Source organism: Venturia canescens, chromosome 1, assembly GCF_019457755.1.
Source record: "Venturia canescens isolate UGA chromosome 1, ASM1945775v1, whole genome shotgun sequence".
Classification (NCBI taxonomy): Eukaryota; Metazoa; Arthropoda; class Insecta; order Hymenoptera; family Ichneumonidae; genus Venturia; species Venturia canescens.
In genome coordinates, this window is record NC_057421.1 from 25,800,073 (window position 1) to 25,823,245 (window position 23,173).

Below are 23,173 nucleotides of genomic sequence, written 5' to 3' on the forward strand. Positions count from 1 at the left end.
CAATCGATCGTGGATAAAAATGATTTTCATAATTATCTCGAATTGTGATTATTTCTTCTCTTTTATGCCCTCAGTTCCTCGTAAAAAGTACATGTTGATACAAAGATGATATTACGCGAAAATCATTTCTGACTAGCTTACAGTTATTGGAAAATTGCACGTATCACATGGTCGTATCAATTCCCTGGAAAATCATCCACATGCATTACAGTTGAACGCACTTATACCCAGCGAAATTTTTCCAATGCATCAGAGATCCTTTACTGGCATAGCTCCGAGGAAAAACGTCTCATAAAAGGACACCCATTCGAACGCCTATAAGTCCTTCCACGATTTTCGTCTACGTCATCCTTCTTCCTCTCCACAATATGGATCAAATGCTAGAGTATGAGTGCCAGCTACACCTTCGTTCAGGCTTTTCAGACTCGCACGTAAATCTTCCTGAGATTTTCTGGAATCTCTGAAAATTGGGTTCTTTCCATTTTGCATAGTTTATGTGTAGCGATTGAGCGAGGTATTTTTAACATTTCATTTTCGCTCGCCTTTACCATCGACTTCATATACTTTCTTATTTTGCGTCTTCCCACTCCATTTTTGTTGCTTTAAAAAGGTTATTCGAATGCTTTTTATCAGACTGTTGGAATGTACTTAAAATTGATATGCTCAGAAAACTATTTTTGGTGAAGGAAATTTATTCAATACGAAAGCTGAATTATGCAGATTTCTCGATGAAAATTGACTTTTCTGGGACAACGCTAATGATGGAAATGAATATCGTTATAGAAGATGGAAGATTAGAAAGGTTTTCAAGTAGTAAGAAAATGGGATTACCACTGAAGCATGATTGCATCGCGTATCAAAGGACTGCATCAGTTTACGGAATCAATCAGAAAAATAGCTTAGCTCTTATCTTGTTAAAAAGTGCTTGAAGCCTTGGTACTGTTATTGTGATAATCGTATACTCATATCGAGAACCGAGTAGGTGCTGGAGTCAGCACAAGTATAAATTGAGACGTTCTGATCACGAGCAGCCATATGTGGTTGAGATGCTCTCAAGGTCGTTCATATTGTGTGGGCTGTTAAGCCTGGGTGCTAGCTGGATAGATGCAGCTCCCAACGCTGCTGGTGATTGGTGGGCAAACACCTTTATCTACCAAATTTATCCGAGAAGTTTCAAGGACAGTAATGGAGATGGAGTGGGCGATTTGAACGGTATAACGAGCAAGTTGGAACATCTAGCTGATTTGGGAGTGAGTGCATTGTGGATTTCACCGATATATCCAAGTCCGATGGTGGACTTTGGTTATGATATCGCTAATTTCACCGACGTCGATCCGATATTCGGGACTCTGAGTGACTTCGATAAGCTTGTAGCGAAAGCAAAGTCCCTAGGACTCAAGGTACTCCTCGATTTCGTTCCAAATCATACTTCTCACGAACATCCATGGTTCAAAAAAAGTGTTCAGCGGATCAAGCCCTATGACAACTATTATACTTGGAGAAACGGTACAGTCATTAACGGCCAGAGGCGTCCACCTAATAACTGGTTGAGCACTTTTGGAGGATCTGCTTGGGAATGGAACGAGTCCAGGGGTCAGTATTATTTGCATCAATTTGCTGCTGGTCAGCCGGATATCAACTACCGCGATGCGAACCTCGTTCAAGAGATGAAAAATGCGTTAAGCTTTTGGATGAAACGAGGTGTTGATGGCTTCCGAATTGACGCGATAAACCACATGTTTGAGGATGCTAATCTCCCGGATGAACCGGTTATTCCTGGAACGGGACTACCCTCGGATGACTATGACACTCTGGACCACTTGTACACGAAAAACCTCAACGAAACTTATCTGATGTTGAAGCAATGGCGGGATCTCTGTGACAACGTGAGTGCTGGAGGCGTGAAAAAAATTCTTTTGACCGAGGCATACGCATCTATCGACTTGGTGGCCAAGTACTACAATTATGGTTCCAACGTACCCTTCAATTTCATGTTCATGGGTGAATTGAACAATCGCTCGAAACACGTTGATTTCAAACGTTCCTTCGACAATTGGTTCAACCACTTGCCTGCAAATCAAATGGCTAACTGGGTAGTTGGAAATCATGATCAACGTCGCGTGACCGAAAGATTTGGCACCAAAAGGGCCGATCAGCTCAGCATGCTTGCTGCTGTTCTTCCTGGAGTCGGAGTCATTTACAACGGCGATGAAATTGGCATGGAAGATGTATGGCTTTCGTACAATGACACCGTCGATCCTGCTGGATGCAATGCCGGACCAGATCGGTACAATTTCAAGTCGAGAGACCCTGAGAGAACCCCATTCCAGTGGGACGACACGACCAGCGCTGGATTTTCCACCAGCAATAAAACCTGGCTTCCAGTCCATTCGAACTACAAAACCTTGAACTTGGCCGCCCAGAAGAAGCAAGCTATTTCCCATTATTCGGTTTTCAAGAAACTTGTTATATTGAAGAAACAACCAATCATCGTGAATGGTGCTACGGAAACAATTCTCGTGGGTGAAAATGTCCTGGCCGTCGTTCGAAGATTGAACTCCAACGTCGTTGTCCTTCTTATCAACTTTTCGGAATCGAGCGTCGTCGTTGATGCAAGCGCTTGGCTCAACGTACCTTCCAGTTTAGTCACCTACACCGCAAGCGTCGATTCCAAATTGCCTCCGGGTCAGAGGTTGAAAATGACGTCACTCAACTTACCTGGTGCTGCTTCCATAATAGTTTCTGATCAAAAAACGGTTTTCGATATGTTTCACAAGCATCGTCTCTTCTAATTTGTGAAATTGTATACAACGCATAAAAAAAAAATAATAATTTGCTGTACAGTTCTTTTCTTTCAATATCGCAAAATAAAAAGACCTTTTTTCAATGGGTTAAGAGAAAACGAAATTTCATGTGTACAACTTGTTTCCTTTTCCTTCATTGATCCCTTTTCCTAACGTTCTATCTAAATTATATCGCATTTGACTTTTGAATTCAAGAGCTCATGAATATTAATAAAGATCAATATCTTGTGATATTTTTCCGAAACATACAATGTAAAATGATTTCGATCGGTATTTTTTTCAAGGAGCCAGAGCTTTCTAACGCGAAAAAAGATAAAAAAAATTTCGGGAATTTCCTTTTTTGATAAGTGAAGTATCCTACAGTCTATTGTCATATAGCGCGACAATCTTATTCACTTATTTAAAAAATTCAGTTTACAATTAGACCAAAAAGCCAGACTCACTACAGAAATTTAAGTTCATCTCCGTCGTGCTCTTGGTATCCGGCTGGACCTATCGTTAAGTTTTTTTTTCTCATTGTCATATACTGTATCATTATTCACCACAAACATTAATAAATGAATATTGGGATATTATAGTAAATTTAATGTAAACTATCACAGATAGCCAAGTGTTCATTAAATAGTAGAGATTCTTGAAAAAAAACGGAGTACTTAAGGATATTTGGTACAGGCTTACAATGTTGCCATGCTAAAAACATAAAAAGTTTCAAAATGATCAGAATTTTATAAAATTTGGTGAACATATTCTTTAGTGCCAAATTTGACAATACAAATTTTTTAAGATTTTTCTTCTGTACAGTTATCGAGAAATTGATCACTAAAGTTCACGTGTATAAGCACAGCGTTTCCATATATATAGCTATACATTCCGGGCATAAGAAATCTGCTTTAATGCGTAATTACTTGATAACTAAGCAGAAGAAAATTTTGAAAAAAATTGTGTTTTCGCACTTGATGTTGAAGAACATTATCACCAAATTTGATCAATTTTTAATTATTTAGACTTTTGTACCATACATTGTTAAGAGAATATTATACTTTCCAAAGGTTGAGAACCTTTGTCTTTTTCTTACGCATAACTTATAAGTAATATATGATCTGTTGCATGATTTATTGTAATTTTCAGATATTTTTTTTCTCTGGTGAATTGAGATATTTTTAACATTTTGATAAATTTATTTTTGTTACTCTAATTTTAATTGATGCATAAAATATTGATGATTATTTTGCAATATCGTTTTTCAAAGTTCAGGGACTAACGGTGTTTAAAAAAAAAAAAACCAATGTAATTCAATGGAAAAAAAAATTGAAAATAAATCATTTTTGAATCATTGAGTGAACTTGGCGAAACCGCTCGCGCTCGAGTGTTTTCTTTTTCTTTCTCTTATGGTTCGTTGTCATGAACCCGAAACGACACGAAAAAAAAACAGTCAGGCAACACATCGAGTTGATTGAGGATGGATGTACTTATTGAGAGAAAAAAAAACCAAAATCAAATACGAAATAAGGATCTAAGGTAATGGCTTTCATATCATTATTCTTATTCTTGATGATCGCAATTCATTACATGGTTCAATTCTTTTTGGCTGGTGATGGCCGCGGATTGATTAATTCATTACATGGTTTAAATATTTTTGGCTAGTGATGGCTGCGGATTTATTAAAACAAATGATGACTATATAATTGTTTTTGGTTGCTGCGGATTGATTTTTTTTTGGTATTTGTTTTTATTATAGTATAATCAATAATTTTTATTATTCATTTTATATCAGGTGAAAAGACAGTTATATCCTGTTCTGGAATTGATCCGTGAATTATCAAGCAACGTCACACGAAAAATTGAGATTTCTTGTTGACGAACCACCAGAAGAAAAATTAAAAGAAGTTTTATACACAAAACAAATGGTATAGGCAAAGAAATATCGGGTCAAGTTGAAGTTTGATGCACTTTTTCTACTTCTGTTTATATATAATCGATGAATCCATCGCGCCTTTTTTCAAAAAACAAAAATTTAATAAGAAAAAAGAAGAAAATCGTAGTTGTTTATGTACCCGGTTTGCCCTAACTTTCCTATATCATTATTGAAGTCTATAAGCACTTTGTTACGAGACGAAAAGTGGATGATTCGAAATTCTAGAATGACCTATCCCTTTAAGTTATTCTCGATCAGTGAAGAAGCGATTTTTCAGATCCAGTCCACTGGACCTCTGTACGTTATATACCATGATCAAACATGATACAAAAACTACTAAAATACCATTTATGATATGAGAGAAGTGCTGTTTATAAAATGAACATAACATTTGGAATATTTTTATAGGTTCCATCTTGAAAGGAAAAGAGGAAATTTGGGTGTGTACATTGCTCTTGCAGAAAAATTTGAAAACTTTTGCATTTTGGTTCCTTCTGATCAACATTAACGAAATTATGCAAAATTAGTGGACTGAACTGCTGTGATATCATGAACAGCAAATCATGTAAGAGATCCATGTAACACGAGAATGTATCGAAAAATTTGAAAACGGATGTTATTGCAAATGAATATTTTCACGATATCAAAGTACTCTAGGAAACCTCTTATATCTTTATTGATCAAGTTGCATTTTTTTTCCACTGCGATATTGAGTGATACCTATCACGTTATATATTTTCATGACATATATGATTGGATTTTCCCCAAAGAAGGAGAACTGGAAAGTTTGTTGTGATCTTTTCCAACAATTATCGATGAATCACGTGATAGGCATTTTACCGTGGAATTGATTGCTTGAGCGATTTTTCATGACATTATTTCCGCAATATAAATGGAGCAGCCACTGACATGATGCTCAATAGTGTTCAGAAATGTTGGTGAGGTTGATTGTCCTGTTTGTTCTGGCCACTGGGTCGTCCCACGTCGATGCGGTCAGCAAAGACACCAACAAATGGTGGACTGATGGATTTATTTATCAGATCTACCCGAGGAGCTTCAAGGACAGCAATGGAGATGGAATCGGTGATCTGAATGGTATAACCAGTAAGCTTGAACATTTGGCCGATTTGAACGTGAGTGCACTCTGGATTTCCCCAATCTATGCCAGTCCAATGGCAGATTTTGGCTACGACATAGCAAACTTCACGGACATTGATCCGATATTTGGAAATATAAACGATTTCACCAAACTCACAGCCAAAGCAAAATCTCTCGGGCTCAAAGTACTCTTGGACTTTGTACCAAATCACAGTTCCAATGAGCATCCATGGTTCAAAAAAAGTATTCAAAAGGTCAAACCCTACGACGAGTATTATGTTTGGCGCGATGCTAAAATCGTTAATGGTACGAGGCAGCCACCGAACAACTGGTTGAGTAGATTTGGCAAGTCCGCTTGGGAATGGAATGCGCAGAGGGGTCAATATTACCTTCATCAGTTCGTTATTGGCCAGCCGGACTTGAACTATCGTAGCAAAGCACTAGACCTTGAAATGAAGAACGCCTTGACATTCTGGTTGGATCGTGGAGTTGATGGTTTTCGAGTTGATGCGATAAATTTCATGTTCGAGGACTCAAGATTTTTGGACGAACCGCCAGCGGTAGGTGGTCCAAGTGTTCCATCCGATGAGTGGGAGTTTTTGAATCATTTGTACACGCAAGATCAAAATGAAACTTACGACGTCGTTCAGTCGTGGCGTGCACTTTTGGATGCTCATGCTAATAGAACGAAAACAGGAGCGAAGATCCTCTTAACCGAAGGCTATACCGCCTTGCCATTAGTCATGAAGTACTATTTGTACGGTGTCGATGCACCCATGAACTTCATGTTCATGTCCGATTTGACCAATGATTCCCGAGCTGTTGATTTCAAACGCAACATTGATGCCTGGATGAACGGTATGCCCGAGGGTTCTCTGGCCAATTGGGTTGTGGGAAATCACGATAATCATCGGGCGGCGTCGAGATTTGGCACCAAACGGGCAGACCAACTTTCTATGCTCGCTGCTGTTTTGCCTGGCATCGGAATTATCTACAATGGCGATGAAATTGGCATGGAAGACATGTGGCTGTCGTGGAACGATACGGTCGATCCGGCTGGCTGTAACGCTGGACCAAGCAGATATGACTTGAAGTCCCGAGATCCAGAAAGGACTCCCTATCAATGGGACACGACGATGAGCGCTGGCTTTTCTTCGAGCAACAAAACTTGGCTTCCGGTCAACCCTAACTACAAAACCCTTAACTTGGAAACGCAGAAAAAATCAAGCGTTTCCCACTACTCCATTTTCAAGGAACTCGTCGCATTGAAAAAACGGCCCATTTTGAGGGATGGTACCACTGAAGTCATTCTCGTCACCGAAAATGTTTTAGGCGTTGTTCGAAGACTACCCAACAGTGTACCTCTTGCGTTACTCATTAACTTTTCTGAATCAACAGTGAAGGTTGATGCCAGTGCTTGGTTGAATATTCCGAAACAGATGGTGGCCCATATCACCAGTTTAGATTCGAAAATACCGGCTCATTCGACCATAGACACTTCAGCATTTAATTTGCCTGGAGCTGCTTCTGTAATTCTGTATTAGAAAGATTTTATGAACAAGCAAATGTACTTGAATATAAAAAATAAAGTGTGTTACTAGCGAAAATGGATCATAAGACGTAATCGAATGAATAACCAATTGCTGTGATGATTAAAAATTTTCTTTTCCTTAGTCCTTCCTTCTTTTATTTATCTACAATTCAACGAACCATCAATTATTCATCTGCTCTTCTTTTTGACTTTTATCTTGTCACCCTCGTGATAATAATTCATAACAACAGGAGCTTTTTATTCCTATGAACGACGAGGAAAAATTTTCAATAAAAAATGTTTAGAGGGTCGTTTTACTCGGAGGGTCGTGCAGCTCTAGTACAGGCCATGTTTCAACATTTTTTCACGCTTATCAGAGAGGTCAACGAGACCACTTGAATCTAGAGTTACTTACGTGTTTATCAGCGAGGAAATCTTTTGAGGGGAAATCATTAGTGCAAGGTCAATGCTTGATATGCTATACTGAAGGCCATTCTATTATTTTCTCTAATATTTTAGTCATCATATTATATCCTCCAGTTTACGAAAAAATCTCATCTCAGGTAGCTTTCATATCAGTAAAATCTTTTCAAGAAGTTTTCAAGAAGTGAATCAAGTAAATATAGATAGCGTTACTTTTATCACGAACGATCTTGAATATCTGACTTCTGTGCACTCCAATGCGGTGTCCGTTTTTTTCAATCGTTGAATGGAATCTTTCGTTGCAGGTCTAGTAATATTATATAATTATTTCTGTTTGGATTGTCAGATTATTTTGACGACGGAATTTAAACACAAGCTTATCGCTAAGCTACCATGATAAATGCATTTTCTGCACGGACTATATCCAATATTTATTGTGAGTAACCGTAGTGTAGCTTTGGAACTTCTTCGTTTTTTGAATTTCTTGCATTTCAATTGATTACTCACAATGACGGATGTCTCTCAATATTTTTTCTTTTAGCTGCCCCACACTTAACCATTTGATTTTACTTAAAGTAAAAAAAAATTTTTGCTTGTGTAATGAAGTTGTCTTTAAGGAAGTTGAGGCTATACAGTCATTTTTTTTACCCAAAAGTTATAACCTGTACCTTTCAAAAGTTAGGTCAGTTTACAGTTTGGCAATGTTGCATACAATTTAAAGAAAAGTTGGGGAAAAAAAGACGAAAAACTGGTGAAAGCTCAGTCGAAAACACGAACGGTGACGATCTTAGCCTCAAAAAACTGCACGGAAAACAGATTATTATTAATATAATCTCAGCAAATCTCCTAATAAATCTGAAAAAATTGACATTATTCGGCAAGCCTTGCTCATGTTGCCCAAAAAATTTCATATTTTTAGCATCATTTTTAACGGAGATATCACTGAATGTGTCTTGACTTCCATAAGATTACATGTTATTTGGCCCAAATTGTTATTGATTTTTATCAGCAACAACGCTCCTAAACTGTCTGAAAATTTAACAGATTTTTTTTTACACTTCACTTTATAAGATACAATCGGTTTAAAAGCGATGACATCATTTTCATTCTAATGCCTCAACTTCCTTAACAGCATATGTTTCGGCGAAAAACGATTTTGTAAATTCAATGCGGGATACTTGGTGCGAAATACAATCAGGAATAAATTTGTTACGGGGCCGAAGCCTGAGTCATAATTTTTTTGATATATAAACATAAAATCGATAACTGACGTGACTTATCTGGCCTCATCGTGTATCACACGACCACCTACATTTAGCAAGGCCGGTTTCGAGGTATTGCCTGATTAGTGGTAAAAAAATTTGCAAGGTGGCGTTTCTGTTTGTTTCAGAACTGACGATTTTTATTCAGCTGGTGCTTTATAAATGGGGAGGTTTCACCCATGATTCAGTACAGTATTCGAGATGCGGTCACTTGCAATATTAGTATGGCTGTTAGGGCTTGCGTTTTTGGGTGTTGATGGAATCGGTAAAGAGCCAAAAGAATGGTGGAAAGATAGTTTCATCTATCAAGTATATACGAGAAGTTTTAAGGACAGCGATGGTGACGGTATTGGAGATTTAAACGGAATCAGTAGTAAGCTGGAATACTTGGTCGATCTAAACGTGAGCGCACTACTGATTGCCCCCATTTACACAAGCCCGATGATGGATTTCGGATACGACATCGCAAATTATACCGAAGTTGATCCAGTATATGGAAATCTCAGTGATTTCACGAACTTGACTGCCAAAGCCAAGTCTCTCGGGCTAAAAGTGTTGCTAGAATTCATACCAAATCACAGCTCTGACCAACATCCATGGTTTCAGAAAAGTATTCAGAAGATTAAACCTTACGACGACTATTACATCTGGCAAGATGCCAAACTGGTGAACGGCACGAAGGAGCCACCAAACAATTGGTTGAGTGTTTACGGCGGATCTGCTTGGGAATGGCACCCAGTGAGAGGTCAATTCTATTTCCATCAGTTTGCCATTGGTCAACCTGACCTGAACTACCGTGATGCTGCTCTAGATCTAGAAATGCAGAAGGCTCTGATATTCTGGTTGGATCACGGTGTCGATGGCTTTCGCATCAACGGAATCGATAGGTTGTTGGAGGATGCATCTCTTGCGGATGAACCGGAGGTGATAGGCGGTAATGGATCCGCTTCGAATGATTACGATTCCCTTGAGCATATATTCACAAAGGATCTTAACGACTCGTACGTTATGCTGAAATCCTGGCGCAAGATAATTGACGCACACTCGAAAAAAGCCAGCAAAGGTGAACCGAAAATGATTCTGACCGAAGCTGCGACCAGCCTTCCACTGACGATGCAGTATTTCGATGCTGGATCCAACGCACCTCTTAATTGGATGTTCATTTCTGATTTGGACAACAATTCTCGTACCTTTGACTTCAAACGCCTGATCGATCGTTGGATGAACGCAATGCCTAAGGCAGCCTCCGCTAATTGGGTCGTCGGTAACAACGACAATCATCGAGCGGCCACGCGACTTGGCCCTAAGCGAGCGGATCAGCTCTCCATGCTGGCCACTGTTCTTCCCGGTGTCGGTATAATCTACTACGGCGATGAGATTGGTATGGAAGACATGTGGCTCTCGTACAATGACACGGTTGATCCTGCCGGATGTAACGCTGGACCTACTAAATACATCCTAAAATCTCGTGATCCTGAGAGAACTCCGTTCCAGTGGGACGCGACAGCAAGCGCCGGTTTCTCGTCCAGCAACAATACCTGGCTCCCCGTTAATCCGAACTACAAGAGCTTCAATTTAGCTGCCCAGAAGGCCACGCCAGTTTCACATTATTCAGTGTTTAAAAAACTCGTTAAATTGAAGAAACAACCGGTCATGAAAACGGGTAGCATGGAAATCATTCTTGTCGACGAGGATATTCTCGGTGTGGTTCGTAAAGACCCTGACCTTGGTCTCGTCGCTCTTCTAATTAATTTTTCCGAATCAACCGTTGTCGTTGACGCCAGAACTTGGATGAATATACCTGATGAATTGTTCGTTTACGCCTCGAGTGTACACTCGGGAATACCATCTGGGGTTACCATGGACACAACCGTTCTCAATTTGCCTGGAGCTGCTTCTGTCATACTGTCCTCCGAAGAGCTCGTGTCCTGAGCATCCAATGTCGCATCGAACTGATTAATTAGTTGTAATTCAATAACATATTTAACCATAAGTTTCAAGTATTTAAAAGCCATAATAAAGAAATGTAATTTCGTGCAGCCAAGAAATAGTGAAGTCTCTCCCTTTGACTTCGTTGCCAAGCCACGATCACAAAACGTCGTAGCATCTGAATATGATAAATATTCGATGTTGAAAGCTGGAATTATGAAAATATCTAGCTTCCTAGCTCGCTATTAGCAGTTGCTATTTCTACCTCTACATTGCATATCTTCAAGCACAAGAAAGAAGAAGCTTTACTTCATACTCTTGTACCAGGAACAAGAGAGCAATAATGAGGTCAAACGCAGCCTGTAATCAGATTTTCACATATGATATTCTGTTAAAAATGCATTACATTTGCCTTCATGTGTCTCATGTCAGCCGTGTGCGCGTTACTAATCTAGCACGATAGTTCCATTACAAAGTAAACGAGATGCTGATCGATCGATCAAGGTCTCAGTCCCTCCCTTTCACTATCTCTCTTTCGCTCTTACAATAAGTGGCAAGATATATATTTCGCCAAGAGAAGATTAAGATATATAGAGCGCGCAGGCGGAAGTCGAGCCGGAAACACTCACAGCTTGAGGTGGATACTAGAGGTTGGGTACAGTACACTATTAGGGTATAGTATACTATTAGAAGCGTGCTATCGTCGACACGAGCCGCAAAGTGGTTGAAGCTTGAGAGGGGAAGTGGTGGAAGTACACGCCCGTCGTCATCGTCGTCGTCGTCGTCCTCTTTCTCGTCTCCGCGAATGTGGGCCAGACAAGAGGGTAGTTCAATCATGTCATATGACAGTGAGTGAGAATGAAAATGAGCGTATGCCTGAGGTACGGTGCGAGCCGTGCCGTACGGTATCTGCTACCTTGCCCTTTTACGTATTCTGACGTGTCTCTGAGGTTCGGCTACAATGCACTGGTATGTATAGAGTGCTTCAAAAGTTAGGAGGTGACTTAATCATACAATCAATAAGCCAAAAATGTTGCTTTTCGACCTTGAGCAGCTCTTGGTGACGATGGTACTCTTTGATGGTTGGCGGTTCAACAATCCTCTGACTACTATGGGGTGGGTTGTCTTTTCGAATTTCTAGTGCTAGGGTTGGGCCACGATTGCAATATCGTAATAGTAGTTGTGTTGGCAGTATTATGGGAATAGAATGGTAACAGCGCTTGCACTGGTTGATTAAGCATTAGAAGCAAGTACTTCTGGATAACACTCTATGCGAATCAACCGAGCGTAGGAACAATTGGTTAGATGAGATAAGAGTAAAGGTAAGAGTTTATAAGAACTGGTGAGAATTCATACCGGGGAGCATTAAAGAAAAGAAAATGCACGATACGGTGTGCGGTGGAATTGAACGTCGAGTGGAGGAGACTCTAGCGTACCGGGTAACTTTACGCATATCACGGCATGCCAGCCATCGCTGTTCTCCGGAAAAATCCACCGGATTGGACGTGAATATTTGATATCGACGGTGCTCCGACGGAAAATAGGGGGATAGTTCCTTCCCCAAAATCTGCAATCTCATCGTCGATCATAGTTTAGAAGATATTTTTGAAGCGTCCAGTATATCTAGCCGGGCTGCAGGAAAAGAAAAGAAAAAACGAGATAAGAGAGAAGAGGTGAGAGACAACAGTACTCTGCGAGAATTTTTTGCAGGTTTCGTGACAGCTATGGGAGAACATCGCATTCATGTACATGTATTTATACATGTATACCCATTTATTGCCAGAACGCTCTAGCGCGCACCAATCACACTGAGTGCACATTCTTCAACTGGTTTCTCAAGCGCGCGATACATAGCTGTGGGAGAGATGGAAGAACGAAGGGTGAGATGTGCCGAAAACATGAGGTATAAAATGGATATGGTTGGTGGGTGTAGATATGCTTCAAAAAAGCTTGAAAATTCACGTATTATGTTGAACTCGCGATAACAATCCTGCGTTATTGCAGCTGGTCGGTGCTGGCTATTCCAAACACTTTTATCGACCTTTTTGAGTTCCATCTCGCATGAAGCTTTTTACTATCGTTAAAAAACGTCCACAACCACAGCTGTTCGTGCCGGTACAGCATTTCTCTTTTAGCATTATTGACGTGGGTATGAGATGATAGAAGAAATTAATTGTGATCCATTTCTCAAAAAGAGGTTGACTTTGATTCTGAATTTGGAGAATTTTAAAGACAAAAAATGATCGCTGATCAATCGATTTTTTTGAAGATTTTTTTCCTTTCTAACTTTCGAATGAATTCATAATTTTGAACGCGGAATCACAGAAATTCATTTTTGAGCATTTTATTTAGGCTAGTCATTCGCATCGCAACCTTTTTTTCACATTCGAATTGCATGCACGTCTACCAACCTCCTCAGCCATGTCTTATCGTCCTCCCTTTCTCGTCTTTGTATACTTTCATGACTGAAGAAGCCCAGATTCGCCCAAGAGGTGCGTCTGATTTGCCTTGAGATAACTCACCCGTCTTAATTAACCAGCGACAACCTCTTGTTCGGAATAGAGGGTGCAAGGGTCACGACCTATCACACATCCAGCTACACACTATATCACAACTTGTACTCATGTCCCGTTGCAATTTGCTGTTGCATGAAACATGAGGTGAGGAAACAATACCGTCGTAGAGCATAACATTTGTTGAGAAATCTTTTCAACGTTTTTATAGGATTGAATATATGTGCACCGAAGATCTCGTTCGAATATTCTCATTTTTATAGCCAGCATGTATTGGTATTTTATGAGTGTCAATTTTTTCTTTTTTTTCTCGTAGCCGAATTTTTTATTTGTAAAAATTAGTTGCTCTCATCTAAATTGCTTTTAAATTCATCCGGGGAAGCATTCGGAATTCTGTTTTATCGGATTTGATGTCACGGGAGGAGATTCCGGAACTTACGGCGGGGCTTTTGAAGTGGCTTTCGTCGATTCGAGGTTAACGCGGCGTCCTTTCGCAAGATTCGATTTCAAATGAAATTTCAGAGGTCCTTATACTTTTTAACTAGACTCAGACGCCCGCTTCGCTTCATCGATCGGCCGCTCTCTACATTCAAGCAAAATATTTCCCTATGAACTTTCCAGCCGAAAAAAAGTTATTAAGGCTTTTTTGGTAAATTAACGAATTACACGCTTCATTAAGGAAATCGAATCATTCAGAGTTAACTTACCAACTTTTTCCGAATTTTTGTATAACGAGCCCAAACCGGAATAATAAACTGAAGATAATAGGCTTTCCCAATCTCCTGAATCTCCCTTGCACTGCAGATTATTAGGGTCGGGCTACTATTTGGATCGGTGACTACTGACCCGTGCATCCATCGTATATCGATCGGTGCGCTCCTGCTTCTGGGTTCGATCATGATAAGCAACGAAAATTTGCTCAATAAAAATGAAGCCATTCCGGATGACCAGAATTTTTTTTTTTACATTTACTGCAAAAGAATCGTTGTAACACGTATAATAATGGGAACGTGAAGAATTGTAAAACAAGTAAAAAGTGGTTCGAGAAAAACCCATAAAAGGGGTTTGCACTGAATGGAAAAGTTTCAGTATATTATTAAAATACAGCATGCTATTTCGTCTGCTCTATCAGCATGTTTTAACAAGCCGACTGCTTCAATAGCCTCACGTATTAGATTGTTCTACGACCTCGTACAACCTTCGGTAATAATGATTTCAAAGTAGCTTTTGTTGCACGGAATACGAAGCACTGGATCAACCTATTCATGTAAATCCACTACTATCGAGAAAATAAAAAAAAAAATTTTTTTAATCATTTTTCGAGTTCGAGCGAATTGATAAGTAAAAGCGGAAAATAAAGAAAATAGTCAGTAAAAATTGGCTGGATCGATAAAACGTTCATTCGTTTGAACTGTAGCCACTGATCCGATATTGGCGTTTTACTGATTCGAAATGTGATACAGTAATTATCGAGGTAGTAAATACGATTGAGCAAGCGATTTTGCGTCATGAAAATGGGTAATGACGTCTGATAAATATATGCAGTCATTGGAAATCGGAAAACGTTTATTGCATAATACCATGATTAATTTTGGTTACCGTCACGGTATGCTCATGTCTTTTGACAATCGAGTGTGCTATACATTCCGCAATTGAATATTCATCGAGTGTAACGTAGAGGCAAAAAAAAGAACATAAAAAATACATGCAATGCTGTAAAAAAGTTGTTCCAAATACATTCAGTCATAAATAGTGGTTCCAGGTGATCAACTCAAGGCTAAACTTAAAAAAATCATGGAATACATAAAAATTCCGAAAGCATCAATAGCTAAATGCAATGAAACTCATTAATTCCAATTAATTATAAGTGCAGTTCTGTATTTTAATGTTTTCTACTCAATAAGAATCAAAATGAGAATGATTTGCGACCATAAGTACGTTACGAGAATTTCTGTTTGAGATTAATCCAATCTTCCATATCGTTTCTTCCAAAAAAAAATATTCTTTTCATCCTATTTCATTTTAACTTTGTCTCATTTTTTCAAAAGTCTATTACGTAGCCAACCACTGCATATGAATTATAATTTTTAACATTTCAACGAAGTAAACTGCAATATTAAAAGTTTTGTGGGAAAGTAGGACTTGCTTTTGAAATTATTCAGTTTCAATGCTCAATTTTCCCCATCATCATGAATGATAGGTGCACCGACCAGAAGTAACGACGGTCGTATGACACGTTCTAACGGAAGTCAAAACTGACGATAAAAAATATTGCTCTGCTGCCACATTCGCGATTTATAGAACCTCAATACTCTCACTCCATAACCATAAATGGACTGTCGAAACTGTTTGGTATGGTCAGTGCACGAGCGATCTCAAATATCATCATTATTTTTACCAGTATCAAAGGTGTTATTGGATAGTAGCTGTGAAAAATATATATAAACATGAAAAATGGGTGCGAAAAAGTATCGATATTTCGGTGCAACTGTATTAAGAAAAAACTAATGTTTTCAACCCACAAATTGTCTTGAATCGCGGTATCAACTTACTCAGATATCCGAATGAACTTGATTCCGAATCCATGCATCAATATCCAAATTGGGATCGCTCACCTAATTCATTGGAAATTAAAGAATGCATGATTGAATTGGCAATTTTTTTTCACTGAGAATGGTTGGATCAGATTTGAGTGTTTCAAAATCTGAAGACAGTTTCAAATCCTCGAGGATGAGCTAAACACAAAGGATCCATTCTTCAGTGCGCTTCTGAGACGCCAAATCAGTGACTCTTGAAATTGCTTTCGACTTTGCAAACATACAGACATACATAAACTCAACTAACTCGAGAGCATAAGATCTCTCGATACACCAAAGCAAAATTACTAAGATCCCCAGTGTGCAATTTCAAATTCCGCAATTCACAGCCTTATATGTATGCAAAAAGGGATGTAGATTCCTTGATTGTCTCATCTTTCTCTAGAATATCAACATAATTGAAACAAAACTTTGGAGTTAAGGGGATCGGAGAACGCATCAAGAGACGGAGGCCGTTGCTACATTCTTGTATCTTTAGACGAGGTGCGTACTCATTATTCGAAATAATGAGATTTGATTTCTTCGTGTAAAAAAGGTTGTGCCGTATACGAAATAATTCTTGAAGAAATGTATTTCAAAATAATGAGTCGATGAGACTTTCTTTTACTCAAAATTCCTGACAACGTTTCTACGTTTTTAAGCAATGAACTTTTTTTCCTACACTCGTGGGAATATCATTTATTTTGTATTCGTTTGAGAGTCCACTTAAGGTCTCATAACGCGTTTAATATTTTATGGAACACAACGCTGAAAAATTGCATAATATTTCTCGAATCGTCTCATAAAGAATATTTCAACATGAACAAAAGGTCGCTCCCTGCGGAAACAAAAGTTATTCTCATCCGGACGACTCCATAAAATTACGTAAACTTTGATACGAGCCGGGTTGGTGATATTTGTAATTCTAGTTTCAATGTGCAGCAGTCATACATCAGTCTGAAGTCGAGACACAGTGCGTGAAGCGTATGGGAAAAGTAGCCTGCACCACATGGTCCAGCATCTACGCAAAAGGACGCGGAATTGAATTGCTCATAAATCCAAAGGGGCTATAGTTAGAACGTTCGTATATGAGTAATTAGTCGCTTTGAAAAATGTTTTGTACCGATTACACGAAAGTTTTCCTTATCATAAAACGTTGATCCTGGTAAACATGGAGATTTGTATTATTTCAGAAAAGTTTACAGGCCTTTGATAAAATTTCGTAGATCGCGTCATTTACAAAACCTCTCAATGGCACGAATGAGCAATTCGAATAAAAAGTGATGGGCTGGACGTATTTGAACATAATTTGTACCAATCCAATCGAAGTTGAATGTTGTGAATAACACCAGGCGATCCTGAAAGTTGGAGGGGAATCGATTTTTCAAAGTCTGTACCTTCTTGAAGTAACGAATGACTTTCATGTGAGTTTTTACCGATTTTCATATGTTCTGGTTACAAAAAAAGGTTGCCATCGTTCTTATTATTCAAAAGGAAGATTCTGCAATTTTTTATTTCTATTAATTTTTTAGTAATTTCGATGAAACGTTCTGAGCCCGATGAGGATTCTCAACACTTATTTGTTGCTGGAGATTATATTTCGAATTACTGATAAATACTTGGCCTCGAATGGATATAATCAATTTTAGTACTGCACGTAACTTTCTTTATAACTTTTGCTTCATGAGCTTGTTTTTCCTCGAAAATAATTATTATGAATGCTTAGTGACTCCTATGCATAAAACGTCATTTTTTCAATCAAAGTTTCCGATTTGTTGGGTAAATATTCCAAATGATCAATAAAAACTTGGCCTTCAATTGATATCATACATTTTTATATTGCATGTAACTTGGATAGTACATTTTTCAATTTGTTTAATATTTATGATTTTGTTTGAAAATTTTTTAGTTTTTCTTTATAGAATTTTTTTCGATTGTTTTTAATTTTTGTTGATTTTTTTGAACTTTTCAATTTTCCGTTTTTTGTTTCCATAGAATTGTTTTCCTGGATTTGAATATTTTTTCTATGTCATCCAGAAACAAGGGACCATCAATGTACTTGTCCCAACCTTTTTTTTCCCTAGGTTTACTATTTGCCAATATTCTCCTATCTACACGTAATAGCTCAACGGAGCTTACGCACTCGGAAGAATGAAAAGAATCATGAAAATGACATTTTTTCGATTACTGTTCGAGCGCTCGGACGAGAGTTTTTCGTGGTCTAAGTTCAATAGAATATGGGAAAAAAAATTTCTATATAAAGTCGTACGTGCTCGAGACACTTCCATTTATAGCTGGGAGCAGAAAAATTTCGAAAAATACTCGATCGCTCGACGGTAGGCTGTCATACTCCAGAAATGTAAGAGTTCAGAAATGACAGATTCCTGAAAGACACAACCTCGAAATGACATACTCCCGAAAAGACTTGATCCCGAAATGACATATTCCCGAAAAGACTTGATCCCGAAAAGACATATACCCGAAAAGACATAGCCCCGATACGTCATATTCTCGAAAAAACAAAACTAGACATGTTGTACGACAGGAAGCTCCCTTCACGAGCTGTGAGACTTTGTGCATTCGCAGAATGCTAACAAGTGGGGCTGTGAGTAGCTGCATTCTATAAAAAAAGATTGACACATGAACTTCGAAGGGCTCCAACAAGAGTCACAAGAACGACATGGTTATCTAATGAATTTTTTTGAAATTAGATCGTTTTATTTTACGTAATAATTATTTCTCATCAAGACTCATTCACGATACTTTGAATTCAGTCACATGTTTTTCGATTGAAATCGCCAGTTAATATCGCGTTCAATAACTATTCCAAATAAGTATGTTTTAGTTTTGAATTTTATATAAATATATATATAAACATATGATCAAAAATATTTTTTTCGGTGTTTTTTTATTGGTGACAAAAAGTTTCCGGCTTGCGAAGAAGAAATAAAGCGAAACGATTAATTGATCAATACTGAATAAATATTTATTATTTTTTAACCTGTCAAACTGATTTTTTCTATTTAAATTTTTAATATCTTTTTGAGCCGAGTCACTTGATGCACATGTTTCACTGTGATTCCGTGTCGCTATCGGAGATGGTCAGAGTCCAGCCTCCATCATCTTCGCTCTCACTTTCTTCTATAATTTTTTCTACCTCTTTTTCTATAGCCTCGTTTCCCATTTCTTCTTCTTCTTGTTCTTCCTCTTCCGAAGTTTCCTTCTCTCCTATTTCCTTATTTCTTTCGTCTCCACTGTGATGTCGCCTTGCCGCCTGGATCTTGGTGGGACTCGTGACATAACTTTCCGTCAATTGCATTGATTCCATCCGTTCTGGCTCATCGTGATCAACATTTTCTTCTTCGTCACTATGCGTAACATCCGTCCTGGGCCGCGGGATTGGTCGAATTTCGGCAACTGGACGGAGCTCCTCATTTCCATCGACGTTTTCTTCCTCCGCCATGTCTACAATAGAGTAAGTTTTTGATGACTTTTTTTCAGCTGTTACTTCTTTTCTCTATTTTTTTTTCTCATTTTTACTCAATCTAATATGATCATTTTTTTCCTTTGTTATTTCCACAATTCAGCGATTCCGGACGATTCTAACTTCTATGCACCCTTTTTTACACTTTATAGGTTCAACGATAATTTTAATAACAATTACCTTCGGAAATTCCGAACAAGATACATTACCTTCGGAAATTACGAACAAAGATACATTAGATACAAAAAATGGAATACGATTGATTATATTATTCTAATGTATCTTTGTTCGTACTATATGACATACAGAAAAATGTATGAAACTTTCATAGTTTAATCAGTATCGTTTTCTAATGTTAATTTCTGTATTAATCGGCACGTTCTATGCAGGCAATCTTGAAAAGAAGACAAAGACTTCGGATTATTTCAAAAGTAAAAAATGATCCAATTCTTCTGAAGGAAGCGAAAAGAATGGAAAGGGACTTGATGAATTTAGCATTTCTTCCGGCGGATTATATCGAGGAAGGCTTCCAAATCATAAAGTCGGGGCTAGAAGAAAACTGCGTCTTGTACGATATTATGAGACCATTGTTTGATTATTTTCAAAAGTTCTGGATGAAAAGAGTGACGCCCGAGGTATTCAGCGTATTCCGGGAAAAACATCGCACAAACAACGTTGTCGAACGCTATCACCGGACGTTAAAAAAGGAAATGGCGACACGGTCGGAAATCGTAAAGTTTTTAGGTATGATTCCAAAATATATTCGCCAATTCTTAAATTTGCATTAGCATTTTGATATTTGCGCTAATAACTTTTGACCGCAGATTCTCTAAAGGCATTGCAAGAACTGTTCCACCTGCAACTTCTGCAAGTATTGAATGGATTCCGACCGACCCGTGCAGAGGCAGCAGATAGCAGAATGGAAAATTATAGAATCTATAAGGCATGGGAAGGATTGGGCCGATCTGAAAAATCTTATTCGAGCAGAGAGGCACGACAAAATTTGGGAGTTCATTGTGAAGATGCGAGCGTCGACAAACGCTTTTCTATCTGGAATTTCCGAAGGTAATTGTTATTAAAATTATCGTTGAACCTATAAAGTGTAAAAAAGGGTGCATAGAAGTTAGAATCGTCCGGAATCGCTGAATTGTGGAAATAACAAAGGAAAAAAATGATCATATTAGATTGAGTAAAAATGAGAAAAAAAAAATAGAGAAAAGAAGTAACAGCTGAAAAAAAGTCATCAAAAACTTACTCTATTGTAGACATGGCGGAGGAAGAAAACGTCGATGGAAATGAGGAGCTCCGTCCAGTTGCCGAAATTCGACCAATCCCGCGGCCCAGGACGGATGTTACGCATAGTGACGAAGAAGAAAATGTTGATCACGATGAGCCAGAACGGATGGAATCAATGCAATTGACGGAAAGTTATGTCACGAGTCCCACCAAGATCCAGGCGGCAAGGCGACATCACAGTGGAGACGAAAGAAATAAGGAAATAGGAGAGAAGGAAACTTCGGAAGAGGAAGAACAAGAAGAAGAAGAAATGGGAAACGAGGCTATAGAAAAAGAGGTAGAAAAAATTATAGAAGAAAGTGAGAGCGAAGATGATGGAGGCTGGACTCTGACCATCTCCGATAGCGACACGGAATCACAGTGAAACATGTGCATCAAGTGACTCGGCTCAAAAAGATATTAAAAATTTAAATAGAAAAAATCAGTTTGACAGGTTAAAAAATAATAAATATTTATTCAGTATTGATCAATTAATCGTTTCGCTTTATTTCTTCTTCGCAAGCCGGAAACTTTTTGTCACCAATAAAAAAACACCAAAAAAAATATTTTTGATCATATGTTTATATATATATTTATATAAAATTCAAAACTAAAACATACTTATTTGGAATAGTTATTGAACGCGATATTAACTGGCGATTTCAATCGAAAAACATGTGACTGAATTCAAAGTATCGTGAATGAGTCTTGATGAGAAATAATTATTACGTAAAATAAAACGATCTAATTTCAAAAAAATTCATTAGATAACCATGTCGTTCTTGTGACTCTTGTTGGAGCCCTTCGAAGTTCATGTGTCAATCTTTTTTTATAGAATGCAGCTACTCACAGCCCCACTTGTTAGCATTCTGCGAATGCACAAAGTCTCACAGCTCGTGAAGGGAGCTTCCTGTCGTACAACATGTCTAGTTTTGTTTTTTCGAGAATATGACGTTTCGGGGCTATGTCTTTTCGGGTATATGTCTTTTCGGGATCAAGTCTTTTCGGGAATATGTCATTTCGGGATCAAGTCTTTTCGGGAGTATGTCATTTCGAGGTTGTGTCTTTCAGGAATCTGTCATTTCTGAACTCTTACATTTCTGGAGTATGACAGCCTACCGTCGAGCGATCGAGTATTTTTCGAAATTTTTCTGCTCCCAGCTATAAATGGAAGTGTCTCGAGCACGTACGACTTTATATAGAAATTTTTTTTCCCATATTCTATTGAACTTAGACCACGAAAAACTCTCGTCCGAGCGCTCGAACAGTAATCGAAAAAATGTCATTTTCATGATTCTTTTCATTCTTCCGAGTGCGTAAGCTCCGTTGAGCTATTACGTGTAGATAGGAGAATATTGGCAAATAGTAAACCTAGGGAAAAAAAAGGTTGGGACAAGTACATTGATGGTCCCTTGTTTCTGGATGACATAGAAAAAATATTCAAATCCAGGAAAACAATTCTATGGAAACAAAAAACGGAAAATTGAAAAGTTCAAAAAAATCAACAAAAATTAAAAACAATCGAAAAAAATTCTATAAAGAAAAACTAAAAAATTTTCAAACAAAATCATAAATATTAAACAAATTGAAAAATGTACTATCCAAGTTACATGCAATATAAAAATGTATGATATCAATTGAAGGCCAAGTTTTTATTGATCATTTGGAATATTTACCCAACAAATCGGAAACTTTGATTGAAAAAATGACGTTTTATGCATAGGAGTCACTAAGCATTCATAATAATTATTTTCGAGGAAAAACAAGCTCATGAAGCAAAAGTTATAAAGAAAGTTACGTGCAGTACTAAAATTGATTATATCCATTCGAGGCCAAGTATTTATCAGTAATTCGAAATATAATCTCCAGCAACAAATAAGTGTTGAGAATCCTCATCGGGCTCAGAACGTTTCATCGAAATTACTAAAAAATTAATAGAAATAAAAAATTGCAGAATCTTCCTTTTGAATAATAAGAACGATGGCAACCTTTTTTTGTAACCAGAACATATGAAAATCGGTAAAAACTCACATGAAAGTCATTCGTTACTTCAAGAAGGTACAGACTTTGAAAAATCGATTCCCCTCCAACTTTCAGGATCGCCTGGTGTTATTCACAACATTCAACTTCGATTGGATCGGTACAAATTATGTTCAAATACGTCTTAAACGTACTTGTCCAGCCCATCACTTTTTATTCGAATTGCTCATTCCAAAAAAAAATCAAAAACGAAGTTAATCCATATGTTAATATTGAGGAACAGTAATTGCCGAAAATTAATTTTCCTTCGAATTACAGGAATCGTTCTTGTTGAAATGAAACTAAAATCAAAGACGAAATTGATCAATCTATCAATGTATTTT

The 23,173-nt window shown here is 37.9% G+C and overlaps 4 protein-coding genes across 7 annotated transcripts in view; 3 read left to right on the top strand and 1 right to left on the bottom strand.

Moving 5' to 3' along the window:
• LOC122407091 (protein artichoke-like) overlaps positions 1-23,173 on the bottom strand; it is a 97,228-nt gene that overhangs the window by 40,382 nt on the left and 33,673 nt on the right. The window lies entirely within an intron of this gene.
• LOC122407117 (alpha-glucosidase-like) lies at positions 1,008-2,907 on the top strand. Its single transcript, XM_043413122.1, has one exon. It carries the CDS (start codon positions 1,047-1,049, stop codon positions 2,790-2,792), a length of 1,746 nt encoding a protein of 581 aa, XP_043269057.1. The 5' UTR covers positions 1,008-1,046; the 3' UTR covers positions 2,793-2,907.
• LOC122407129 (alpha-glucosidase-like) lies at positions 5,626-7,428 on the top strand. The gene has a single exon (XM_043413149.1). It carries the CDS (start codon positions 5,652-5,654, stop codon positions 7,359-7,361), a length of 1,710 nt encoding a protein of 569 aa, XP_043269084.1. The 5' UTR covers positions 5,626-5,651; the 3' UTR covers positions 7,362-7,428.
• On the top strand, positions 9,184-11,073 carry LOC122407124 (alpha-glucosidase-like). Its single transcript, XM_043413135.1, has one exon. It carries the CDS (start codon positions 9,235-9,237, stop codon positions 10,963-10,965), a length of 1,731 nt encoding a protein of 576 aa, XP_043269070.1. The 5' UTR covers positions 9,184-9,234; the 3' UTR covers positions 10,966-11,073.